This window comes from Letharia lupina, assembly GCF_014066315.1.
Source record: "Letharia lupina isolate WasteWater1 chromosome Unknown contig_8, whole genome shotgun sequence".
Lineage (NCBI taxonomy): Eukaryota > Fungi > Ascomycota > Lecanoromycetes > Lecanorales > Parmeliaceae > Letharia > Letharia lupina.
The window spans coordinates 1,392,234-1,414,034 of NW_023502977.1; the positions used below are offsets into that span (position 1 = coordinate 1,392,234).

At 51.1% G+C, this 21,801-nt stretch overlaps 11 protein-coding genes across 11 annotated transcripts; 5 read left to right on the plus strand and 6 right to left on the minus strand.

Moving 5' to 3' along the window:
• Positions 1-341: 341 nt before the first annotated feature.
• On the plus strand, positions 342-2,141 carry HO133_010232 (uncharacterized protein; the record flags this gene model as incomplete). Its single annotated transcript, XM_037301087.1, has 3 exons — positions 342-582; positions 637-1,547; positions 1,602-2,141. The coding sequence occupies 3 exons, from the start codon at positions 342-344 to the stop codon at positions 2,139-2,141; spliced, it is 1,692 nt and encodes a 563-aa protein (XP_037153904.1).
• Positions 2,142-2,567: 426 nt separating this feature from the next.
• Positions 2,568-3,088, minus strand: HO133_010233 (uncharacterized protein; the record flags this gene model as incomplete). Its single annotated transcript, XM_037301088.1, has 2 exons — positions 2,568-2,656; positions 2,731-3,088. The coding sequence occupies 2 exons, from the start codon at positions 3,086-3,088 to the stop codon at positions 2,568-2,570; spliced, it is 447 nt and encodes a 148-aa protein (XP_037153905.1).
• Positions 3,089-5,001: 1,913 nt separating this feature from the next.
• On the minus strand, positions 5,002-5,454 carry HO133_010234 (uncharacterized protein; the record flags this gene model as incomplete). The annotated part of the gene is made up of 2 exons (XM_037301089.1): positions 5,002-5,295; positions 5,374-5,454. 2 exons carry the CDS (start codon positions 5,452-5,454, stop codon positions 5,002-5,004), a joined length of 375 nt encoding a protein of 124 aa, XP_037153906.1.
• Positions 5,455-5,994: 540 nt separating this feature from the next.
• Positions 5,995-6,790, minus strand: HO133_010235 (uncharacterized protein; the record flags this gene model as incomplete). Its single annotated transcript, XM_037301090.1, has 2 exons — positions 5,995-6,720; positions 6,782-6,790. 2 exons carry the CDS (start codon positions 6,788-6,790, stop codon positions 5,995-5,997), a joined length of 735 nt encoding a protein of 244 aa, XP_037153907.1.
• Positions 6,791-8,065: 1,275 nt separating this feature from the next.
• Positions 8,066-8,798, minus strand: HO133_010236 (uncharacterized protein; the record flags this gene model as incomplete). Its single annotated transcript, XM_037301091.1, has 3 exons — positions 8,066-8,309; positions 8,343-8,521; positions 8,574-8,798. 3 exons carry the CDS (start codon positions 8,796-8,798, stop codon positions 8,066-8,068), a joined length of 648 nt encoding a protein of 215 aa, XP_037153908.1.
• Positions 8,799-8,991: 193 nt separating this feature from the next.
• HO133_010237 (uncharacterized protein) lies at positions 8,992-10,398 on the plus strand (the record flags this gene model as incomplete). The annotated part of the gene is made up of 2 exons (XM_037301092.1): positions 8,992-9,066; positions 9,136-10,398. 2 exons carry the CDS (start codon positions 8,992-8,994, stop codon positions 10,396-10,398), a joined length of 1,338 nt encoding a protein of 445 aa, XP_037153909.1.
• Positions 10,399-12,303: 1,905 nt separating this feature from the next.
• On the minus strand, positions 12,304-13,132 carry HO133_010238 (uncharacterized protein; the record flags this gene model as incomplete). Its single annotated transcript, XM_037301093.1, has 3 exons — positions 12,304-12,735; positions 12,793-13,053; positions 13,106-13,132. 3 exons carry the CDS (start codon positions 13,130-13,132, stop codon positions 12,304-12,306), a joined length of 720 nt encoding a protein of 239 aa, XP_037153910.1.
• An 800-nt stretch (positions 13,133-13,932) lies between these two features.
• On the plus strand, positions 13,933-14,314 carry HO133_010239 (uncharacterized protein; the record flags this gene model as incomplete). Its single annotated transcript, XM_037301094.1, has 2 exons — positions 13,933-14,037; positions 14,111-14,314. 2 exons carry the CDS (start codon positions 13,933-13,935, stop codon positions 14,312-14,314), a joined length of 309 nt encoding a protein of 102 aa, XP_037153911.1.
• A 426-nt stretch (positions 14,315-14,740) lies between these two features.
• Positions 14,741-16,659, minus strand: HO133_010240 (uncharacterized protein; the record flags this gene model as incomplete). Its single annotated transcript, XM_037301095.1, has 2 exons — positions 14,741-15,092; positions 15,632-16,659. The coding sequence occupies 2 exons, from the start codon at positions 16,657-16,659 to the stop codon at positions 14,741-14,743; spliced, it is 1,380 nt and encodes a 459-aa protein (XP_037153912.1).
• Positions 16,660-17,085: 426 nt separating this feature from the next.
• On the plus strand, positions 17,086-18,772 carry HO133_010241 (uncharacterized protein; the record flags this gene model as incomplete). The annotated part of the gene is made up of 3 exons (XM_037301096.1): positions 17,086-17,140; positions 17,191-17,321; positions 17,381-18,772. 3 exons carry the CDS (start codon positions 17,086-17,088, stop codon positions 18,770-18,772), a joined length of 1,578 nt encoding a protein of 525 aa, XP_037153913.1.
• Positions 18,773-20,035: 1,263 nt separating this feature from the next.
• On the plus strand, positions 20,036-21,596 carry HO133_010242 (uncharacterized protein; the record flags this gene model as incomplete). The annotated part of the gene is made up of 5 exons (XM_037301097.1): positions 20,036-20,284; positions 20,345-20,761; positions 20,840-21,093; positions 21,145-21,519; positions 21,569-21,596. 5 exons carry the CDS (start codon positions 20,036-20,038, stop codon positions 21,594-21,596), a joined length of 1,323 nt encoding a protein of 440 aa, XP_037153914.1.
• Positions 21,597-21,801: the final 205 nt, after the last annotated feature.

Below are 21,801 nucleotides of genomic sequence, written 5' to 3' on the forward strand. Positions count from 1 at the left end.
GCAAGAAAAAGGGGAAGTTTCTTGAGTTCCACGAATTCGTACAGCGGCCGAGACCCGGGTCGAGAAAGACTAAACGTAGTTCCTTGTTGCAAGTGAGAGACGCAACTACCTTGCCAGGGTTTTGGATTACAGATATCTGACCACAGATTTCTTTAAAGCCTTTAGAAAGCAGGAGCGATGCGCTGGTTGCTTAGCCTATAAAAAATCTCTCGTGTTATTCTGAGTCCTTTATAAACACATTACCTACAATCTTATCTATTGGGCATCATACTAAGCATACATCAAACTCTTGAGACTTAGAGACTTGACGTCCATTACTGCAACTCTATCCATCTACAGCCATGAGCGAAGGCAAAGACGGAGGTAACCTAGCTGGTATGGTGAACGAAGGCGAAGGCGGAGTTGACGTACCTCCTGTGGTTAACGAAGACGAAGGTGGAGTGGCCGTACCTCCCATGGTGAACGAAGGCCAAGGAATGGAACATGTGTCTCCAGTCATGAGTTACGAGAAGGGCACCGATCACATAGAACCAGTCATAAGCGAAGGCGAGATCAGGTACGAAGGCAAACGAAAAAGCAGATGTACGCTCACACAATGCAATAGCTATGATTCGACATGCTGACAGTGATGCACAGCTGAGAGTTTCTCTCACCTCCCAGCTCAGGACGACTCAGCACCCAGCACGGCTCCGACCACCAGGCCAGTCAGCCAAGCTCAGGCCGATTCAGCACCCAGCACGGCTCCGACCACCAGGCCAGTCAGCCAAACTCAAGCCGACTCAGGACCCATTACTGGTCAAGGCGGCTCAGCAGCCATCGCAGCTCAGGACGAATCATCACACCTCACAGCTCAGCGCGACTCAGCACCCGCCGCAGCTCAAAGCGCCCCGCCAGACAGTTCCGCCCAGGGCAAATCTGCACCTATCGCAGCTCAGAGCACCTTGCCGACTAGGAACCAGCGCGTAGATCACGACTGCGGGTGTGCGGACATCTATGATCATGCTGGCAAAAAGCGGCAACAGGCCTGCGACCTGCATAGATTGAATCCGAATAGATCAGTGCTCCCCCTGCCGCCTAAGAAGCCACTGAGCGAGGTCACAAACTTGAGTGGTGGTACACGGGGTACATCGGTGTTCATGCCGCAGACAATGCGCACCGAAGAATCGCCACCACGCCAACCGCCAGTGGTGACACCGACCAAAGGTAGGAATTTCGTGCAGGGATCGGAAAACGGCCCAACATTCCTGGATCCTTTCAACTCTGAGCGGGCGATAGAGCCAACTGGGCCACCCAATACATTGACAACTATTCCGACTCAGGAAGACAAGCCCCTTAAAAAGTCTACTGGCCGAGTGTCAGGTCCAAAGGCATCAGGTCCGAAGGCATCAGGTCCGAAGGCACTGGACCCAGCAAAGCCTCGAACAACACAAACCCCACCGCATTTTGGTGAAGGCGCCAGTGGATCCCAGGCAACACAACCGCCGAATATAAATGCAGTGGCTGGCGGGGACCTGGGATCGAAAGCACCCGCGGATGAGCAGCGTACAGTGAGCAATCCCGCTCCCACACCCGAGCGCAAATAGAAAGCTAAGACAACGCAGGGCGAGAATGCAGCGTCTGCACCAAGGAAAAGTGAGAGTAGTGAAGATAATGAGGATGGAGGAACCAGACTTAGCGATGAGCACCGCTTTCAATTTACTGTCAAGGAAGGCAAGAAGCCTGTAGGCACCGCAAGCGGTCCCGCTTTCAGGAAGGGAAACGTCCAACCAAAATCCATCTTGAAAAAGATTGTTGGAACAACAGCGGCGTTGAGACAGACTGAAAGAGGCAGGTCACCATCGGAGCAGGCCAACAATGACGTGGAAACCGAAGACAAAAGTGGAGGAGCCAGACTCTTCCATGACGCTGCCGGACGAAACAAGGCTGGCGAAGGCAACAGCGTTACAAACAATGCGAGCGGTCCCGTCCGCGAAGACCAAGGTGGAGCGCCGATTCCTACATTAATACTGCATACGGATGCGGGTCCAATTGGAGCCAGGACCAACAGCAACGGCGAGCCCGTTTTTGTTGCCCCTGAAGCGCCCACAAACAGTGACGATGAAGACGAAGGAAACCCGTGTAAACATTGTGTTTTGATGTGAAGGTTTCTCACGGAGTACTTACTACATGTGCTTTGATCTGATTTTGGGGTTTGGGGAAACGAGTCTCAAAGAGACATTGCCGAGAATCGGTACAACATGGATTGTGAATTGGTGATTGCTTGCTGAGGATGCGAGGGTATTCTCTTCTTGTATTATCTGCATGAATTAAGGTTCGACTATTATCAATACAAGGGTATCTTTCACCTATGCTCTCCATATCCAGGGATTGCGCCTCCATGCAGAAATCCCTTCCAGATGCATGCAATGACCCTAACGCTGTGGATGCCCTCCGCCGTAATAGATTAGATGCCATTTCCCACATGCACCAAATGCTCAATGCTCCTGCTACAATGCTGAAACCATGAATACCGTATACCATGCTGTTGCCGCGAAACTGCCCGTTCGAATCTTACAGCCTACCGTTATTCACGGAATGAAAGGTATCCCAACCCTCGTCCTGTCCCGATATCGTACATAATCGATGCCGAAGAAACCGACAAGCAGCGTTTCCTCTTCTGCGCAAACATACACGTCAGCAGACAAACCCCTCCCCTCCCTTCTGCAAGCCCCGGCAGGGAAAACCACCTACTCTCGATCCTCCTCCTGAAAAACCTGCACAGCACCACCGCATACCCGACCAAACATACCACGTTCCCGAGCACCACCTGCGTCCCCAACCCCCACCAGAAGAACCCGAAATAGCTCGGATGCCGAAGGTACCGGTAGACCCCGCCGGTGACCAGGACGTGTCCTTCCTTCTTCTTGCTCTGGATGAGGTGGTTGAAGTTGGAGCCCGCGTGGACCATGGCCGTCGTCCGTGTGCCTTGGCCTATGGCCAACATTGCGGCGCCGAGGACGAGCCAGGCCGTGTGTACCGCGGGTGGGAAGATGCTGCGTGTGAGTTTCGGGATGTAGTGATAATGGAGGAAGCATTCGACGAAGGCCATCCCGTGCGCGATGTTGTATGCCTTGCCGTTACTTGAGAGCAGAAACGCGGATACGGTCGCAGCGGCCGGGTTGGATATGGCGGTCGTGTGGTATTCGAGGAAGTGGAAGAGGGAGAGGAGGAGGAGGAAGAAGGGGAGGCGCCATAGCGGGGTCGGTGGGGGGAGGGGGGTGTGGTTGGGGGTGGCTGGGTGGGGGAGGGAGAGGTAGAGGGTTGTGAGGAGGGAGGCGGAGAATGTGGAGCCGAGGGCGAAGGCGCGGAGGGATATGGCGGCGGGGTTTTTGTTGTTGTCGACGAAGGAGGGGGAGGATGAGGGGGTGTGGGGGGGAAGAGGTGGAGTGGGAGGGTGGTTGCCGTTGGCGTGGAGGTTGGCGCCTCGAGGGTGTCCGTTTGAGTGGTCGGTCTGCGGTTCCCAGGGGTTGCGGCGCGTGGGATTGAGGGCTCGGGGTGAGGGAGGGGTCGCCATTGAGGGGCCTGGATTCAGGCTGCGCCTGTGAGGCTGATGTCCAGTCTCGGGGTTCCTTAATCTGGAATCATCGTTGGAGGTTAAGTAGGGATCATTGACGGGTGTTGGCATACTGCTTGCGGACGCGATTTACATTACGAAGGAATAGTGGGCGCTAGTAGTAGCGCTGTTGGTATTTAAATATGGTTGAAAACACAGCAGTCGAGCGATATAATTCCTCAAAAAATAGGTGCTGGCAAAAATCACAGCGGAGAGGACAATTTTCGATCAGCCCTCTCCTTTGATGAAGCAATTTCATCATAAGCTTATTCACGCCCAGACTTGACGTATTTCGCGGCTGAGGATGCCACTTCGTTCGGCAGGTTCCCTAGAGCATAGAAGATAGGTTGAGTTGTCAATGATCATACAACATGTGTCAGGAGTCCCAGTTCATGGTCTTCGGTTGGAGCGCAATCGAATGTACAACAAAGTATAGAAGACCGCAATTCTCCCTTTAAAGACAAAAGTTTATCAGATTAAAAATAGATGAAGGATAAGGTTCCTCCCTCTCACTACCTTACTCATAACTTAATATATCATTTCGATACTTCATTGCTCCCAGAGCTCATCCCGATATACTCACAGTCCTCCACAACCACCCAGTGTTGACCACTATGACCCCCCTCGAGATGCGGCACTCTGATCACGAGTCGTAGTTTTGAGGTAAGATATTCTCATGCTCCACATTGACTTTCCAGATTGGATCTCACCCATCGTTTTATCCAAGACTGTCCACATCGAACGCACCTACCACAGCACCACCTGACCATCCGAGCAAACGTATAACCACGCGCTATTTCCATCACGCATACTGACCTTTTACGTAGCTGCTCAACCACCAAAGAAGCACGGCAAAACGCAGACTGCCACAGAACCCGTGCTTACAGATCGCGACAGTTTGGATCAAATGGTTAAGAGCCTCAAAGCTTGGTAAGTCTGTGGGAGTCTCAATCGCTGGAATGGTTTACTTTCTAACCCTAGCAGATCTCGAAAAATGTCAACGGGGAATCGAAAGGTTTGACGAAAGAGAGCGCGGGACTGAAGGCTAATTTTGTCAAATTCGGAAAAGATGGGGCAAACGTTGGGGGTACAGCGACGGAAAAGCATGGCCGCGATGGGGTCGGTTGGAAAAGTTTTCGAGCAAGCACGTGACGGTGAGGATTAGGACCTCAGTGGGTGCAATTTCCATTCTGTCTCAAGACTTATTCTGAGGTGCGAGCCGGAGGAGACTACTCTTATTATGCCGCATGCGAAGGTCGTTCTCAAGCGCCCGAGCAAAATGTTGGACCCTATCCCGACATCTCGCAGAAACATGAAAGGACAACCGCGATTCCACGCCACGAGTAGGGTCTGATGTTTGTTGATTATGGGTATATGCCAAAATAAATTTGTTAACAACGGATCAGGCACTATTGGATACCGGGGAACGTAACAAGTTTGGTGTCGACATCTTTCAGATGGCAAACGCAGGCAGGTGGGAAATATCCCATGTAAATACTCCGGGCCGACAGATCCGGTTCCGAAAACACGTCCCACAGGACCGACGTCTGGTCGCCGTTGACGACCCGTACGGTCCCGAATCGCGGTTCCCCCCGCGGCGGTCTGAAGACGATGACGCGCGGCAACGGACCGGGGTCGATGACATCGTAGTAGCAATACGTCCAGCCGGGCTCCATTTGCACTATCGCCGCCAAATCTTGGGTCTGGAAAAAGTGGCCAAACTGCCCCGGACAACGACCCTGTTAGCCGCGTCTTCGAGTATCGGGGCCCGTTGCAATAACCTTGGCTATGACGCTGTTTCGCAGGAGGATGGGGTCATCGGCTATGGCGGCCGTGATGATTTTCCAGTGAGTGGTAGCCATACTGGTTTGGAGAGTCTGCGTAGTCACTTGGCATGGAAATTTGCAGACCTTCAAGTCAGAGTGAAAGGGAACACAGGCGGGATAAGTGTTAATATACTTTTCCGGCGTAGTTTGACCGTTCGGGAAGAAGGTAATGGTAGGCTAGTCGTTTTGCCGCAAGGGAAGTATTAAGCAGCCCGTTTTTTCGTAGTCAGAGCCGACCCGCATGAGATTTTCGTACGTTTCATCGCCAGTGTTCCCCTGCGCTGCAACTTGTCAGCTCTTGCAAATCTCATCTGACAGGCGGAGGGTTCTGGGAGCGTAGAAAAAGGCTATAAGACTGTGAGTTGACTGCGCTGATGGGCTTTTAAATCTCCCGTCTAGGAAAGGACACGGGCGCATTGGGTTTAGAGCAGGAAGTGTTTGTCTATCAAAGTCTAGGTTATGTATAGCCATCAGTTCTAGCCATCGTGCTTGACAATAATCAAGGCTCATCATGATTACCCAAATCGAAACTTTTCTTTTCCTTCATCCCCAAGCATAGCTTTGTGAAGAAGCGTATCAACTTTTCTCGATGGCCTCCAAGCACTGTGGGAACTCGTCCCAGTTCTGCATCACAATGCCGACGCCCAATCCCTCGAGGGTCTCGGTCATCTCCTTCTGCTTCTCGCTGCCGCCGTAGCTGCCGACGTAACCAATGACTGGGATACCCGCACGGACGGCACTCAAGGTCCCGCTTTTGCTGTCCTCCACGGCCACACACTCTCCGGGCTCCTTGCCGATGACCTTGCAGGCGTGGAGGTAGATGGCTGGATCCGGCTTGGTGGTTGGCTTTGGTAGAGAGGTGGCAGCGCTGAAGATGTGGTCTTTGGGGAAGTACTTGGCCTGGTCGACTTTGTCGATGCTGGCTTGGACACGACGCAGAGCGCTTGAGCTGACCACAGCCATGCCATACTTCTTAGCCTTGTATAGCTTGTCGAGCTCCTCAGAGCACCCTACACAGGGCTTGGCATCCCTCTCCAACTTGGCGATCACTCTGTCTTCTTCCATAGACACGTACTTTTCCATTTCAGGGCCAGGGATGCTGAAGTCGAACTTTTTCTGGAGGTTCACGACCATGCCACGGAAGTTCTGGCCGACGAAGTCATTGAGAAGCTCGGGACCGGTGTAGCGGTCTGGGATATTGTATTTGGCAAGAATCTCGTTGGCGAGGTCGGCACAGGCTTCGAAGGCGAGCTCTTCCGAGAGGACGAGGGTGTTGTCACAGTCGAAGAGGATTTCTGTGATCTGAAGGGGCATGCTGGTTAGCTGAGGTTCCACTGGCGAGTAGGGCGAGGCTGATTGGTACCTTGGGCATGATGAGGGTGGTAGTATTTGAGTACGAGGCGATTGTTTGCCCGTACTGAAAAATTGGTTAGCTATGGAGGGGTCTGATGAGGGTCCTCTCTCTTACTGGTTGACTGGTAGTTTTAGAGCTTCTGTGAGGCCAATTGATATGTAGGAAAGTGATAGGAGTGTGTAAAATGAGAAGGCTTGAAAGGAAGGATGTTGTGAGCTGTTGGAAGAAATTTATCGAGCGGTGAGGTTGCGTTGGCCCGTTCACTTTTCGGCAGCTGTGTGCACGATCGGTTGGTGGGTAGTGGGAGATCTTCACCCGCGCCAAGCCTTGGACCCTCGTCTTGCCTGAGCCTCTGCTTCTTTCGGGAATATGAGGCTGGCTTCATGCATTTTTCCTTCCCTTTTCGATCCAATAGTCTCCGAGTACTCCCTTGTTTGCACAATTGTGCGCTGTTTACGGCATTAATCATTATGGAAGAAAAGTTGTGATTGCCTTCGGGCCAGCCAAAGCCAGAAGTTATCTGAGTAGAAGCTAAGACAATACCCAGAAAAGGCCCCAGAAAAGTGACACTTCGAAGGCAGAGACTATTGTTTTCACACCAATTTTGGGCATCAACCTGGAAAGATCTGTCACCAGCAGCGTTGACCAAAGGGAAACCCCTTCTCTTTGAGTTTGTTTGTTCCTGTCGACACTTTATGAACTTGTACCGCCTCAACTACCACTGTGCCTGGCACCTTGCTTGACCCACCCCACGGTGAGTGTACAAGCCCCTATTTCTCAATGTCCTGGTGGTACAGTACTACTATGATAGGGAGGAGCTATGAAATAGGTAATGGCCAGAAGCCATGATCCACAGAAAGGGCCAACCCACCATATCCATTGGTCTGTTCACACACTTGCCGTTAGCTCATTCTTCGTGCGCAAATTCTTTCAACTCCTACCTGTGAAATCATGTCTCGTTATGGCAAAAGCAAAGCACCTGGCGGGGTTCATCGATGCTCCAGTGTACCCTGGCACCAGTCCAGCCGTCGCAAAGCTCACTAGTCCGAGGGAACACCCTACGGCAAAGGGTCCGCCTAGGGGTCCGAAAAGCTCTCGCTGGCGAGGATCAAGGGCTACTCCAAAAGCAAGAGCACTCCACACGCGAGATCTCAGATTAAATTCCGTCTTCATTATTCGGTGGAAACTCACAGCAAAGCGAAAGAGGAGACCGTCTCAATTAAAAGTGCCTGTCCGACAGCAACGGTTTCAGGATTTCGAAAGCAACCGCCCCCTTTAAATCTGCAGCAAACGTCAGAGCCGAGGCGCCGAGGACTTGGACATTACTGACTCGATTGAGCGGTCTGCGCCAAAGGCACCACGAAGGACGCCACCAGCCAGCCCGGCACCCAGAAGTTGGCCGCTCATGTAGAGTATGGCTGATGCGCTCGGTAAGCGTTCCTTCCTGTGCCTCGTGTGGAATATGAGGAAATACCTCGTGAGAAACCCGTCAAACCCACGGTCATTGTTGAGAATGTGATGATGGGATTGATGTGGCCTTTGTCTCGATCAGTATTCCATGCTTTGAAACCCAGACTGCTCGAACTGACCTCCAGAGCCAGGCGCAAATGCCATGATAAACAAAGTCAGAAGGAAGATGTTAACGACCCCAGCATATGCCGGAGCCTGCGAAGTCCCAAAATTCGTAATGGTCTTGTCAATCATGCCGCTCAGGTAGCAAAGAAGGAATGAGGCGAACGCTTCTACGAACTTGTGGCGAAGTTTAGCAGGGTCGATACGTCTTCTGGGGTCAAATGCTTACAGCGCTTTTCCATATCCCAGGATCGTCCCACCCTTCCCTGAAGTAGGCGGCCCAATTGGCTAGCCTTCCTTTGTCTTGTGGATAAGTCGTAGCTTTGAGGGTACCACCAAGATGATTGGCCACAAGAGAGCCAGGGAAATTTGCTACCGTCCCTGGCGCCAGACGCTCGCGAGGCACTTGAGTATACTCCGACTGTACGGAGTTCTCAGGTACTTTCTCGTCCATGGTGACTCTTGAGTTCTATACAACATAGAAGACGCAGCATGGCACTGTGGTGAATTTCAGACCATGGATCATACTATATAGATGCACGAGACAATGGAATTCGGCATTCAAACATACCTTATATGAAGAAGCCGTACTCCATGGATACCGAACATCAGTCAGCATCAGTCAGCAATACAAGTACAGATCAACAATGATTGGCCAATCAGAACGCTGCACATTTCACTCCACCAACCCGGAGCTTACAACGGTCTGCCAAGTCCCAACGGTTTGTCCGCGTGCCACCACCTTTGCGTACCTCACAAAATTCCCGCTACCGTACATACTGTATATAAAGCGCATAGCCGAGCGAAGGCATGCTATGAGGTCCGGCGGGGTGCTGCGCTGGCTCCGTGGTAGGCCAGGGACCTCCGCTTTTCTTGCTTTCCTCCTCGTCTACCTTGCAGTATTCCGCTACTGCAGCCAGGCCTACTATCGAGATCCCACCTCGGCTTTCTTCGATCCTCTTCGAGGCTATGAGCCAAGATACTCCGCTGGGCGCCAGAACGACGCTGAAACTTTCATCCGTAATGCCAATCTCACGACCTATGGCCAAACCACATTACAAGATCCCAAAATGTGCATCGGTATAGCGACTGTTGCGCGAGAGCAGGATCAATACGTGCGGAGAACGATTGGCTCGTTGATTGATGGTCTTGAGCCAAGCGAGAGAGAGCAGATCTTCTTAGTTGTCCTTATCGCTCACGCGGATCCTCAAATGCACCCTATCTATGGCGAGCCATGGCTCACCAACGTCGCCGATAAGACGTTGCTCTACGACGTCAACCAGGGACGACTTCAGAATTTGAGGGACTGGGAAACAAACAAGGACTACAGGAAGAAAGGGGTCTTCGACTACACCTACGTGCTACAAAGATGCGTCGACGCTGGAACGCAATGGATTGCTATGATTGAGGATGACACACTGGCGGTGGACGGGTGGTTTCCACGAGCCATGGAGGCACTCCAGAAGGCTGATGAGCAACACCCAAATACCGAAGAGATGGACTGGCTATACCTTCGCCTGTTCTACACGGAAGAATTTTTGGGGTGGAATAAGGAAGAGTGGCGACAGTACTTTGCGGTGTCAATCGCCGTCACGGGGATGACGGGGATGGCACTGCTTCTCATAAGGCAATTCCTATTTGAAAAGACCATTACAAACAAATTCATTGCGGTCGCCTGCCTGGTCTGTGCTCCGGCCTGCATCTCACTCTACTTCATGGCCGGACGACTTTCCATGCAGCCACCGCTCCCAGGAGTATACCAAATGCCAAAATATGGATGCTGCGCTCAAGGACTCGTCTACTCCCACAGAATGGCGTCAAAAGTGATTACCCGACTAGCTCAGGTTAGAGAAGGTTACGTGGATCAGGTTGTCGAGGCATGGGCCAACGAAGCGAACCTGGTCAGATGGGTGACAATTCCAAGCCTGCTGCAGCACGTGGGATCATCAAGCTCAAAAGGCGACGATCGTGGATCAGCGGCGAAATACGGCCGCAGTGTGGCAGAGAAAATATGGAGCTTTAGCTTCGAGGAATACGGGGATGAGAACACGTGATACAGGACGGTATCCAATGACTCATGATTATAAGACAGCAAGCATCACAAAAATAGAAAAGCTAAGCTCTCTTTCCGAATTTCGTCCGCATCATGCCTTCGAAGCTGCGCATGGACGCATCCGGAACTCAAACAATAGTTCGAAGAAACGTCCCTGTTACTGCGTGAAACCCAAGGCCTACGATAAGATGTTTCTCTCCCGATCCACTACTCTACTCAGCAGCTCGCGACGTGTTCAGGAAATCAAGGGCGTGCACTTGCCCATAGAACAGAACGTTATGTGCGAACGTCGAGTCCATGCTCGAGATGCGTGGGCTTCGCCAGTCGCCCCTTTGGCCGCACAATACCTGGCACTGATGTCGAATGTGCCGCTCTCAACCTCCGTACCGTCTGTGTCACGGTGCCAGCTTTTGCGAGAAGTGCATTCACTGCACCGGGCTCGCTGAGGCTTCTCAATGCTGGGACGACAATGTTCTCCACCGAAGTAAACACTGATATCGTGATGTCTTGACATCTCTCAGGGCAAAAATGCGGACTGGGCTTTGTGTGCGTTACCTCTCCTCGCGGCGAGGCATGTGCATGGCATGCGAGTAGCAATGCGACGGCAGCGATACGGACATGGATTGTGGGAAAGAACATAGTGGTCGATTTGTGGGTGAGGTTGTGTCAACGTTGGGGGATGTCGAGCGCTTAAAGGCCCTTCCTGCCTTGCGATCATCATGCGTGCCAGGGATACTGGTCATGGACATGGATAGGTTCCATTTTCTGATGAGGGGAAATCCAAACCTTGCGGGTGATTGTACTAGCAACTGGCATGCGGCTGGGCTAACATGAAGCTAAAGTATACTCGGGATGGATACGCGATGGATGCTGCTACCGCCTTAGTGTAGGCCTCGCTATGCAGGGCCACAAAAGCCATCTGGGAAATTGGCAACTGCAGACATTGACATTTTATCAATAACAACCAATCATCGGCGACAGGCTCAGGTGTTCAGACTTAAGTGCAAGAACGATGCCGGTGAAGGAATTGATAAACTGGAATTCTGCTCTTCAGGGCTTAATCTGTCAACACTTGAGGGAATTTGACGCTCTCACCGTCATTTTCTCCTGCTTGCGAAAATCTAATACGAGAGATGACTCCATGTAAGCAAAGCAATGTATTCTGCATTCACGTCTGGGTGGGGATGCACTAGCCCCATTGCTGTACCGTTTCACGCAGGAATTGCCGCATAGATTGCCATTGAAGAGTGTGATGTCCACACCCTGGAAACCCTTTAATGGAGAAGTATTAGTAAGTATCTGTAGATACGGGGGCATGCCTACCTTGAAAGGAATAACCGCAAACCACTCTGTCCCAGTAGCAGTTCCTGAAGTACTCCAAGCGTCCGCAAGCAGGCAATAAGGACTTGCGAACTCAAATGATGTATGGTGCAATCTGCGAACATTATCAGCAACAGCCTGGAAGGTCGTTAGGGGTGGGGGACTGCACATCTCAGACCTTCTCCTTTGGTGGTTCAGCACGAGAAAAGATTAGCATGAATATGTCGAGGGCCTTAAGAGTGATATTCCAACGAGACATTGAAAGGTTCCTGACGTCGTCGAAGCACCACGGATTTGATACTCGATTGAGACTCTTTCATACAGCTGAATAAGGGCTTGAGTTTGTGTAGAGGGACCCATAACAAACACAAAAAAGGCCTGGGTTGAATAGGGATGGATGAATGTTTGCTGGATCGGTCAAAGAAAAGACAGGAAGAAGGATACATAATGCATAGAAGAACAACGAAAACAACGAAAGGCATCGACCAGGGGCTCTCATGTAGAAATTTGCAGAACTAGACGTAAAGAACCAATGCCGCGACTCAAGAACGAACGAATTGCTAACTGCTATAGGAATCTGTACATCTTAAAACCTCGAGCCTCTATTCGATGCCCTGTACATAGTATACCCCACGTACCCACCCACGACCACGATCGCCAAAAGTACAATTTTCAGGAGGAACCACCTCCAGCTTCCCCGCTCCTTGTCCCCGCCGGGATTGTACGGCTTAGCCTGAGCCTTCGATCCTCTATCGCTGCTCCTCGATGAACCCGTATTTTGACGCATGTGTAGATTATAAGAGTTGACGGATATGATGTCGTGGTTGTCAGTAAGTTCGCCTGTATGAGCGCTGAATCCAAGGTAGGCGGTCTGAGGGAGCTTGAAGGCTTCAGTCTCGAAGCATTCAGTCCATTCATTTTCGGCTTTGTATTGAAGCTCGACTTTGAGTGACGTGTCCTGGTAGTAGGTCATTCGTATCTTCTTAGGCACCGTGTCGGTACCTCGGATACCACGGGCCTAGGTCTCCTTTGTCAGTGCAAGGTTTGCTGGGCATCTCGGTGTGGGTATTCATACCGAGCATCCTGCCATCTCGTTGTCTTTTCCATCATGATCTTGGTCGTACGATACTGAGCTGTTCCCAAGCATGGCCATCACGTAGGGAAACACCACACCCGGCCTGGAGTTCTTGTACGTATCGATGAAGATCCCTAAACCATTAAAATTGTCTGTATGCCCGAAGACCTTTCCTGGCTTTGCCCGCTCTTCTGTCAACCATATTGCCATTCCGTCACCATGAAGATGCCCAAGGCCATGTATTTTGAATTCTATCTCGATCTGCACACATGCGTTAGAAGGGGTTTCGCTTGCACATCTCAAGGGCAGGTACCATCCAATTTGTCGCGGTCATAGGCATTCGGGAGAAAAGCCATCCTGATTGCGCCTGACGGTCGGATGTGAGTCGGATGTACCTGCCAACGCAAATCTGAGACAAAGACCCTGTATTTCGATGGACGAGGAGAAACCATACTGATCTGCCCGGACTATTGTATCTTCTCCAAACTCGAAGTAGCGACTTTGCATATCGGAGTCTAGAAATGGCTGTATGTCCCTTCTGCATTAGCCTCGATCTAGTGAACCCATCCTCATGACCCCTGGTTTTTGTTCTCCAGCGCAGGTGGGAGGGCGGTTCGACTGACCGATGAAAGACTATGTGACCGTAGCTGCACACAAGACATCAGTAAGGTGCTTCAAGATACGCGCACGTAATTCAATATCTCACCGGTATCTGTCTGACAGCAGCCCGTTCGACATCTGCTTGGACAGCAGGATGCACTCCCACATATCCCAGCAGAAGGCATAACAGTAAAGCCGGCCATGGCTGTATCATTGCGCCTGTCCCTGGCAAGATCGGCAACGGTATTCGATGTGTGAGGTCCACGAGAGAGCAGTCAAATGTGTCCAGAACGCAGTCGCGTGCGGCGAAAATAAGTCCATGCTTGAAACCGGCGTTTCAAACTCCACCGTTCAGGGAAAGGTTCATTGGCTCGGCGCCAAGGTCGGCCCGAGAGCAACGAAACTGTAGCTCTTGCAGCAGTAATGATCAACTTGCATCACGCACATCTACATCATTGCAGTAGCATTCCTCTAGAGGCTTGGATTCTCAACGACAGACCGACTTCACCCCGAAAACCACTATCCCTCCTCACCACGACCATGGACTCCCTCAACCCCTCCCTCAGCGCCTCCGATCCCAAAGCTGCCCTCATGAAACAAGTCCAGCAAGAGGCCGCCATCAATAACGCACGCCAACTCATATCCGTAAAGCTGCCTCTTCCGCGTTTTGTTACCCCCTTTCAATCCCAACCACCGTCCTAATCACCTTACTTGCCAGAAAATGAACAGCCACTGCTTTGAAAAGTGCATCCCGACGCCCGGCAGCTCATTATCATCGAGGGAAGAAAAATGCTTCACGACGTGCATGGAGAAATATATGGCGGCGTGGAATACAGTCAGCAGGCAGTACATTGGGCGGATACAGAAAACGGCAGGTGGGGGAGCGGGAAGTGGCGGGGACATGGGGGAGTTTGGGATATGAAATGGCAAAGCAAGGGTTTGGGGAATCGAGAGGATGCGCTTCTGCGGGGGCATCATTGTACGATAGGCGTGCTAGGAAAGGCCGCAGGTATGAAATCCGTACAGAATTATTGCTGGAGCATCTTTGACCATCACTTAGAAGAACCGTATAATATAGAACTATGTACCTTTCCTACCATCCTCCACTACACTACGCGGTGGCCTGATTCATAAACGCAACAACCTCAATCTGAAACTGTTCTCTAGGCCCCAGGCTGACTATTCCTCCCTTATTGTTCATACAGCGAGTCAGAACGAGCGCCACCCTTTGAGCGATCATGACTCGTTGGAAAATATCCCAAGACCTTGGACTGACGGCAGTGATTCTTATTTTGCAATAGGGCGAAATCCCCCAGGTCCATGGCAACACTATTGGGTGGGTAGGGCTTCATCGTGAAGCGTGGAGGTCGGCGGAGTCGTTGGCGAGCATGGTCAAGATGAGAAGTCCGCATTCGACGAGGTCAACGTTACCCCATTTTGGTGGAGCTGGAAGTGGGGGATTGATGTGGCAGAAGAATGTCGGTTCTGCGTTACTGGAGGTGTCGTAGTCTGGGAAGCTGGTGGTAGCAAGGGTGAGATTGGTCGTTTCTGTCAAGGAGTTGTTCACGAGGACGGAATTTGCTAAGCTCCTGATTTCTCTGGACTGAATGTATGGTGGGGAATGGAAATCGGAGGGTAAAGCGAGTACCGCGGTATTCAATGAAGCAAGAAGGTGAAACAGATCTCCGGAGGAAAGCATCCTGTGGATGACGGTCTTTCTCCGATTGATAGAATAAAACGCAAGGCTCGGTCATCTGATACCAGGACTGAAAAGTTGATTGGATACGAGGATTTTGAAGACGAGGGCTGTTTGGGGCCGTGCATGTCAGGGTAACGCACAGTTCTAGCCGACGGTTTGGGTGATTCTGTAGAGATACACGCGCCGTTCCATGTGTGTGCAGACTGCTGAGCGACAGCCGATTCGCGTCACTGTGCGCCTCGGAGGAATATGCCTGGGTCAGCTCATGCGAGATGACTAAAAAAGCATGTACGGAGTATGAATACCCTCGATCTTAGAACCTACAAATCCAGGGGCGATGCTGGAAAAGCTGGCAGACTGTAGCGGTGTCAACCCCAAACAAAAAGAAAAGCAAGCACAGAAGTAAGAATGCGAATTGATGTAAGATTTTCGCTAGCAAATGCAACAAAAGCACCAAGCTCCAAACAAGATCTCTTCGCTATGCTAGATTTGAACTCAAGCAAAGTAAATAGCCGCAATACTTAGAGCACTTCTGCTCACCTATCCTCACCTAGCAACCTTTTGCCCGGCGCTTGTCCCATCAAGTTCTTTTGTCTCTCAGCATATTCACGTGCTATGATGGTGCAATGGACCTCTTGACAAAGCTTGCGCCTTCTCTGCAAAGGCAGCTTTGAGGCGAATTGCAATCCACTCGCCCTCTCAACGGCTTCGACTGGCACCTCAAAGTCGGTCAACGGCTTGTCGTTTGCGATGGGCGCGTTGGGCAAGACGAAAGCCCCTAAGCTAACGTTTCCTCCAGTCTTTCCATCCTCTGCAAAGATGACCTTGTAGAAATGCGTTGGGACCGAAACATTAGGAGGGTTGCCGATGACCTCGTATGAGACCTTCCATTTTCCATCTTCAGGAGATCTCTTGGGCAGGTAGAGCGGACCAGTCACGATCCGCACACTTGGATAATTGTTCGTTAGCCTCCGGCAGAAGTCCTCCAAGTGCGCCCAGTAATCCCTGTTGAAGCCGTCGCCCACTTGCGGACACATGTTGCTCAGTAGGAACGTCTGATCTAAAGCATCCTGACTCCATTTTGCATCCGCAGCCGGCACCTGATGACCTCTGTCGTAGCCAGAGCGGCGATAATCGTCGAGCTTGGCGCGAAATATGGCAGGAATGGCATCATCTTCAACAAAGTAAGAGTGCTTGCGATCGGCGTTGTTGGCAGAGAGCGAGGTGGGCGTTATGTGTTCGGCTACCCAGGCGGGGTTACGCGTGCGGCGGTCAAAGACGGAGGTTGTGGAGAGCGTGGGGTGAAGGTCGTTGACTGGGCCGGGGAAGCCATACTGAAAGAGGCCATTGGGGTTCACGGGAGGAGCTATATCCTTCAATGGGCGAGGATAAGATGGCACTGGCACTGGCACTCGCGCTGGCGCTGCGGTTGAGGTGGGCGTTGGAGTATCTGACGGTACGGTTGGAGGGAGCTTGCGTTCTGAGGGCGATAAGAAGATCGCTGCTGTTGCTGCAGCGCCTGTGGCCGCTGAAATGCCGGCAATGATAGCTAGAGTGGTCTTGGACATTGTGGTTATTTAATCATTACAGGTACTGAGGAAGCAACGGACTTGAATACTTTATGGCGCCCTCGTTAACCATATAGGCAGTCATCAGGTTTCCTGGGCGCGTGCATGACTCGTGTGATGGAGGGAGGGAGCGACGTGCCTGGCTGCATGAACTGAGAACCAATCGTTCGAGGCAGGCGTCAATCACTCTGAGGACCTTGCTAGCGTGATATTCAGCCTTACCTACTTCTTCCTTTAAATCATGTGGTTACCGCATTCATCTCAACATCTCCTTCAACCTTCGTTCTATACTCTCACTCTTTCAACCTCAGTTTCAATCATCACGCCCTTCTATCCTAGCACTAGTGTTTCCATTCTTTTATCTTTGACTTGTTGGCTTCCTAAAGGGTTGCAAGTTGCGGCATAGCCGTGGGGAGAGCGGCGGAAATGGGCCTCGACAATGATACGAGAGGATGGATCATGACCAGCGTGAGCGGAATAGGTTAGGCATCCTGATAGAGGAAGCCATGTCTGTTGTCTAATAGAATTTAGCTTGCGTATTCGGCTCCAGCATAATATGTGTAGACCTAATCATACAGCATATCCCCGGAAAGCAGAATTTCCGGATACAGGACAGCAATACCTTTCTCTCTTCATCTCTAAGTTTAAGCTTTGGTGTAATGGTGAGTTGTTCTTGAAGCTACCGATCCCTATGGCGTGTCCGTTGATGCGTCCACTACAGCTTTTTTCCTCTCTGTATAGCATGTTACCAGAGGCCAAGAGTTACCTAACTGACGGTGGTCTTGCTCCCGATACCGCTGCCTATGCTACGATTGGCTGCTTCCTGGGTGGCGTCATAGGAATTCAATTTGTTTCACGTTTACTGCATCATTACATACCTTCTCATGTTGTGGACTGCGATCATTCTCATGATGAAGACGAAGGCGATGAGGAATTTAACCATGAAGACCATCATCATGACTCCCACGGTCATAAGCACAATGGCAACGTAACGGAAGAGACACCACTACTCCTTTCTCATGACGAGTCCGATTTAAAGTCTAATCCAGAACCAAGATCCAGATCTGCCGCCGCGGAAATGGATCAGAGACATGACGCTCTGGAACCTGCAGCCCGGAGGCCGTCTTTACAGACTCGACTGACTAATCGGATGTCAACTTTCGTATCCGGAGCGAAGCCATCATGCGATGAAGGTGGTCCCTGCTATGGCTACAGCGAACCATGTGGCCAAGAATGCTTCAAGGCTGTTAGCCGAAGTCCAACAAGAGCCCCCACAAGAGCTCCTACCAGAGCATTTGGTCGCTTCTCCATCTCTGGCCCATCTGGCAAACCATCTCTTCTCCGTACTGCGACGGCACCACATACTCGCGCTAGATTAGGTCGCCGCATTGGCCTTGATGAAGAAATCGCTCAGATCTCCCCCAGGCCGACCATGCCCAGAAGACCCGAAGGATCTTCTAACGCGGTATTCAGGGGCCGAGAAGGGAATCGTGCCCGAGCTGCGTCTCATTTAAACACTGAAATGAGCCACGAGGACGGAGAAGACGGCATCGGAAATGGCGACGATGCTCGTACCTCCACATCTTCTCTGAGTGAGACAGCTAATGATCCTTCACATCATCATCATGTTCCCACCAACGCTTTTCTCGCTATCGGACTACAGACGTCAATCGCTATTGCCCTACATAAACTCCCGGAAGGATTCATAACTTATGCTACAAATCACGCCAACCCTAAGCTAGGTTTCACTGTCTTCATGGCCCTCTTTATCCACAACATTACCGAAGGCTTTGCTATGGCTCTCCCATTGTACCTCGCGATCAGCAGCCGATGGAAGGCGATGTTTTGGAGCTCGCTCCTGGGAGGTGTCAGTCAACCACTAGGCGCCGGCGTTGCCGCTCTTTGGTTCAAGATCGCTGGCAAGGGAGATGCGGCTCCCGGTGATGTGGTCTACGGATGCATGTTCGCCATTACCTCTGGTATCATGGCCAGTGTCGCTTTGCAGCTCTTCTCGGAAAGTCTGAGCCTGACTCATAACCGGAACCTTTGCACTGCTTTCGCGTTCATTGGCATGGGAATATTGGGAATCAGCTTCGCCTTGACAGCTGGCTGAGTTAGGGACGCAGGCTGTAATCTGTTCTGTGTAACGTGGAGAATCTGGAGTTTGGGAATAGACAAGTAGATCAACGCTAGGGTCTTTGATCATTGGGCATGGCGCGGTCTAATTACCTGAACCATGGGCAGGTGGGCGGTTCTAGGATGGGGGAAGACATGCATATAGATACCCTTACGCAGCCTATAACATCCATCGTCCATTTCTTGCAACAGTGACCCGGAGAATAGTAATTTTGGGACCGGTGGGAATTTAGCTACATCACACTGACGCCAAAGGTTAAAGCAACAAAGCAAAGTTTCGGTATTCACATGTACCGGTGAATTATACTATCATCAGTTCATCACGCGCGTAATAAATATCAATATGTTGTATTCAATTCAAAAAATATTTTCCACGACATCGATCTTAACCCTTCATTCTTTCAATCTCCCTTCCACCATCCCCGCGCGTCGAAGCACAGACCTTATCGGTCTCAATCCTTGCAGGTACCAGCAACATCTGACGCACATTATCATCATTCCACATGGCTTACCGGCAGAGGTTCGCCGTCAGCCATTGAAGCCGGTTCCTGCAGCCACTGGCGTTCCACAGAAGAAGATGGGTGAGTCAATTTTCTCTGCTCAAGTCAAACAGTCCGTTCACATACTCTGATCGGTACATTGTCCTCTCGAGTTCAGCATCACAATCCAATTCCAGGAACGATGCTGAAAAGTGAAGTAGATGTTGCGGATGAGTGGGGCTTACTTATTCATTCAAGGGATCGGCAAAACCTGCGACGTATAACCGCTATCAACTAGCCCATTCCCCTCTCTCTCTGGGGAACTCGACAAAGCCCCCCAATCATCATTGACCTCTCAACCTCTTCCTATCAACGCCTACAATTCTCCTATTTTTATCCAGCCCAATATCATTGTGTTCAATTCGGGTCCATTACTTATAGGCTATCAGCGGCAATTGAAGTCCTGCCCCTTCTTCCACATTCATGTCCCTCCTTGACCAACAGAGGTCCTAGCACCATCTCAACAACTAAGCGTCTGACCGGGTATACCACCCCCAGGACGGAGAATCAACAATTTGATCCGCTAGCAAGACTTTTTGGATTGGAGCACCAATTGCACTCCGTACATGCCTTGATATTGTGCCTATTCTCAGCACGCTGGCATCCCGGAGCCAGTTACTAACAGCCCTTTTATCTCGGTACCTTGCATTCACGTCAATTCCCCGTCACTATCACATTAGCTCCGCTCCACTGAAGCTCCCATGCCGACTCTCGGATTCCTCAAAAAGAAAAAGACGAAGGAGCATGATCCAAGTTCCCCAACCTCAACCACCGAGAGCTCTCCCATCACCCCCACTTCAGCTGGCGGCCACAAGAGCTCACTCACATCGGCTTCGGCAAATACGTTGAGCTCGACCAACAGCTCTAACAAGGGAGGGGAGACCATGCTTGTGACTCATACAACTTCACAGCTTACCTCGGCCCCGCGAAGTGGAGGGCAAGATCCATTGGTAGTCTGGCCCCAACAAAAAGTGCTTTGGAATGCACATGGACTGACACACCCTTTACAGAACGATGGCTCGTTGCTGTCCCAAGCCGAAACCCAAACCAATGGATCAAGCATCAGACCGATCTCTACCACCTCGACTGCCACCTCCCAGACCGCCGCCTCGCGCACCACAAAAGGAAAATATTCGCTGACAGATTTCACACTAAAAAGAACGCTGGGAACAGGAAGCTTTGGAAGAGTGCACCTGGTGCAGTCTAATCATAACCAACGCTTCTATGCTGTCAAGGTCCTTAAAAAAGCACAGGTGGTGAAGATGAAGCAAGTGGAGCATACCATCGATGAGCGGAAGATGCTGCAGAAGGTGAAGCACGCCTTCTTGGTGACGCTGTGGGGAACCTTCCAAGATTCCAAGAACCTCTACATGGTCATGGATTTCGTTGAAGGCGGAGAGCTATTCAGTCTTTTGCGCAAGTCGCAGGTCAGTGAGCTTGATTATTTCGAATACTATTATCAGTCATACACTCTTATAGAGTACCTTTACTCACGCCATGAAAAGCGTTTCCCAAACCCAGTGGCCAAGTTCTATGCGGCTGAAGTTACCCTTGCCCTTGATTACCTCCATGCCCAAGGGATCATATACCGCGACCTGAAGCCTGAAAACCTGCTACTGGACAGGCACGGCCACCTGAAGATCACAGATTTTGGATTTGCCAAGGAGGTACCAGACATTACCTGGACGCTTTGCGGCACACCGGATTATCTTGCGCCTGAGGTTGTAGCTTCGAAAGGTTACAACAAGTCGGTAGACTGGTGAGTGGACTCATTCCGTGACGCTAACAAACTTTTCTCACGCATTTCTAGGTGGTCCTTGGGAATACTGATATTCGAAATGCTCTGCGGATTTACCCCATTCTGGGACGGAGGCTCGCCAATGAAGATCTACGAGAACATCCTGAGAGGCAGGGTGAAGTATCCTCCATATATACACCCAGATGCACAAGACCTTCTACAGCGACTCATTACGCCTGACCTTACCAAACGGCTGGGGAACTTGCATGGCGGCTCAAAGGACGTGATGAACCATGCTTGGTTCGCTGAGGTGACATGGGACAGGCTGGCGAAGAAAGACATCGACGCTCCTTACGTACCCCCTGTCCAAGGTGGGGTGGGTGATTCGAGTCAATTCGACAAGTATCCAGAAGAGACGGAGAAATACGGAGAGAAAGCCCCCGATCCGTACGTCACATGGCCTTTGGGAACAACACAAATACTGACACTGCTACAGACACGGTTACCTCTTCAGGGACTTTTAAGCTCCAACAGAGTTGATGAAGCTACCGCGCCGTCGCCTATGCAAACAACTCGCATACCTCCACGACGGACAGAACGGATGACGGTGACGATGAATCCATGAAAGTAGGATGATGTTGACCAGCGAAAAGACCTTTGGAATTCTTGACTAACCAGCAATCGAACTTGCTTTCTACCATTTGTATTGCTGGTATCTCTGCTTTCCTT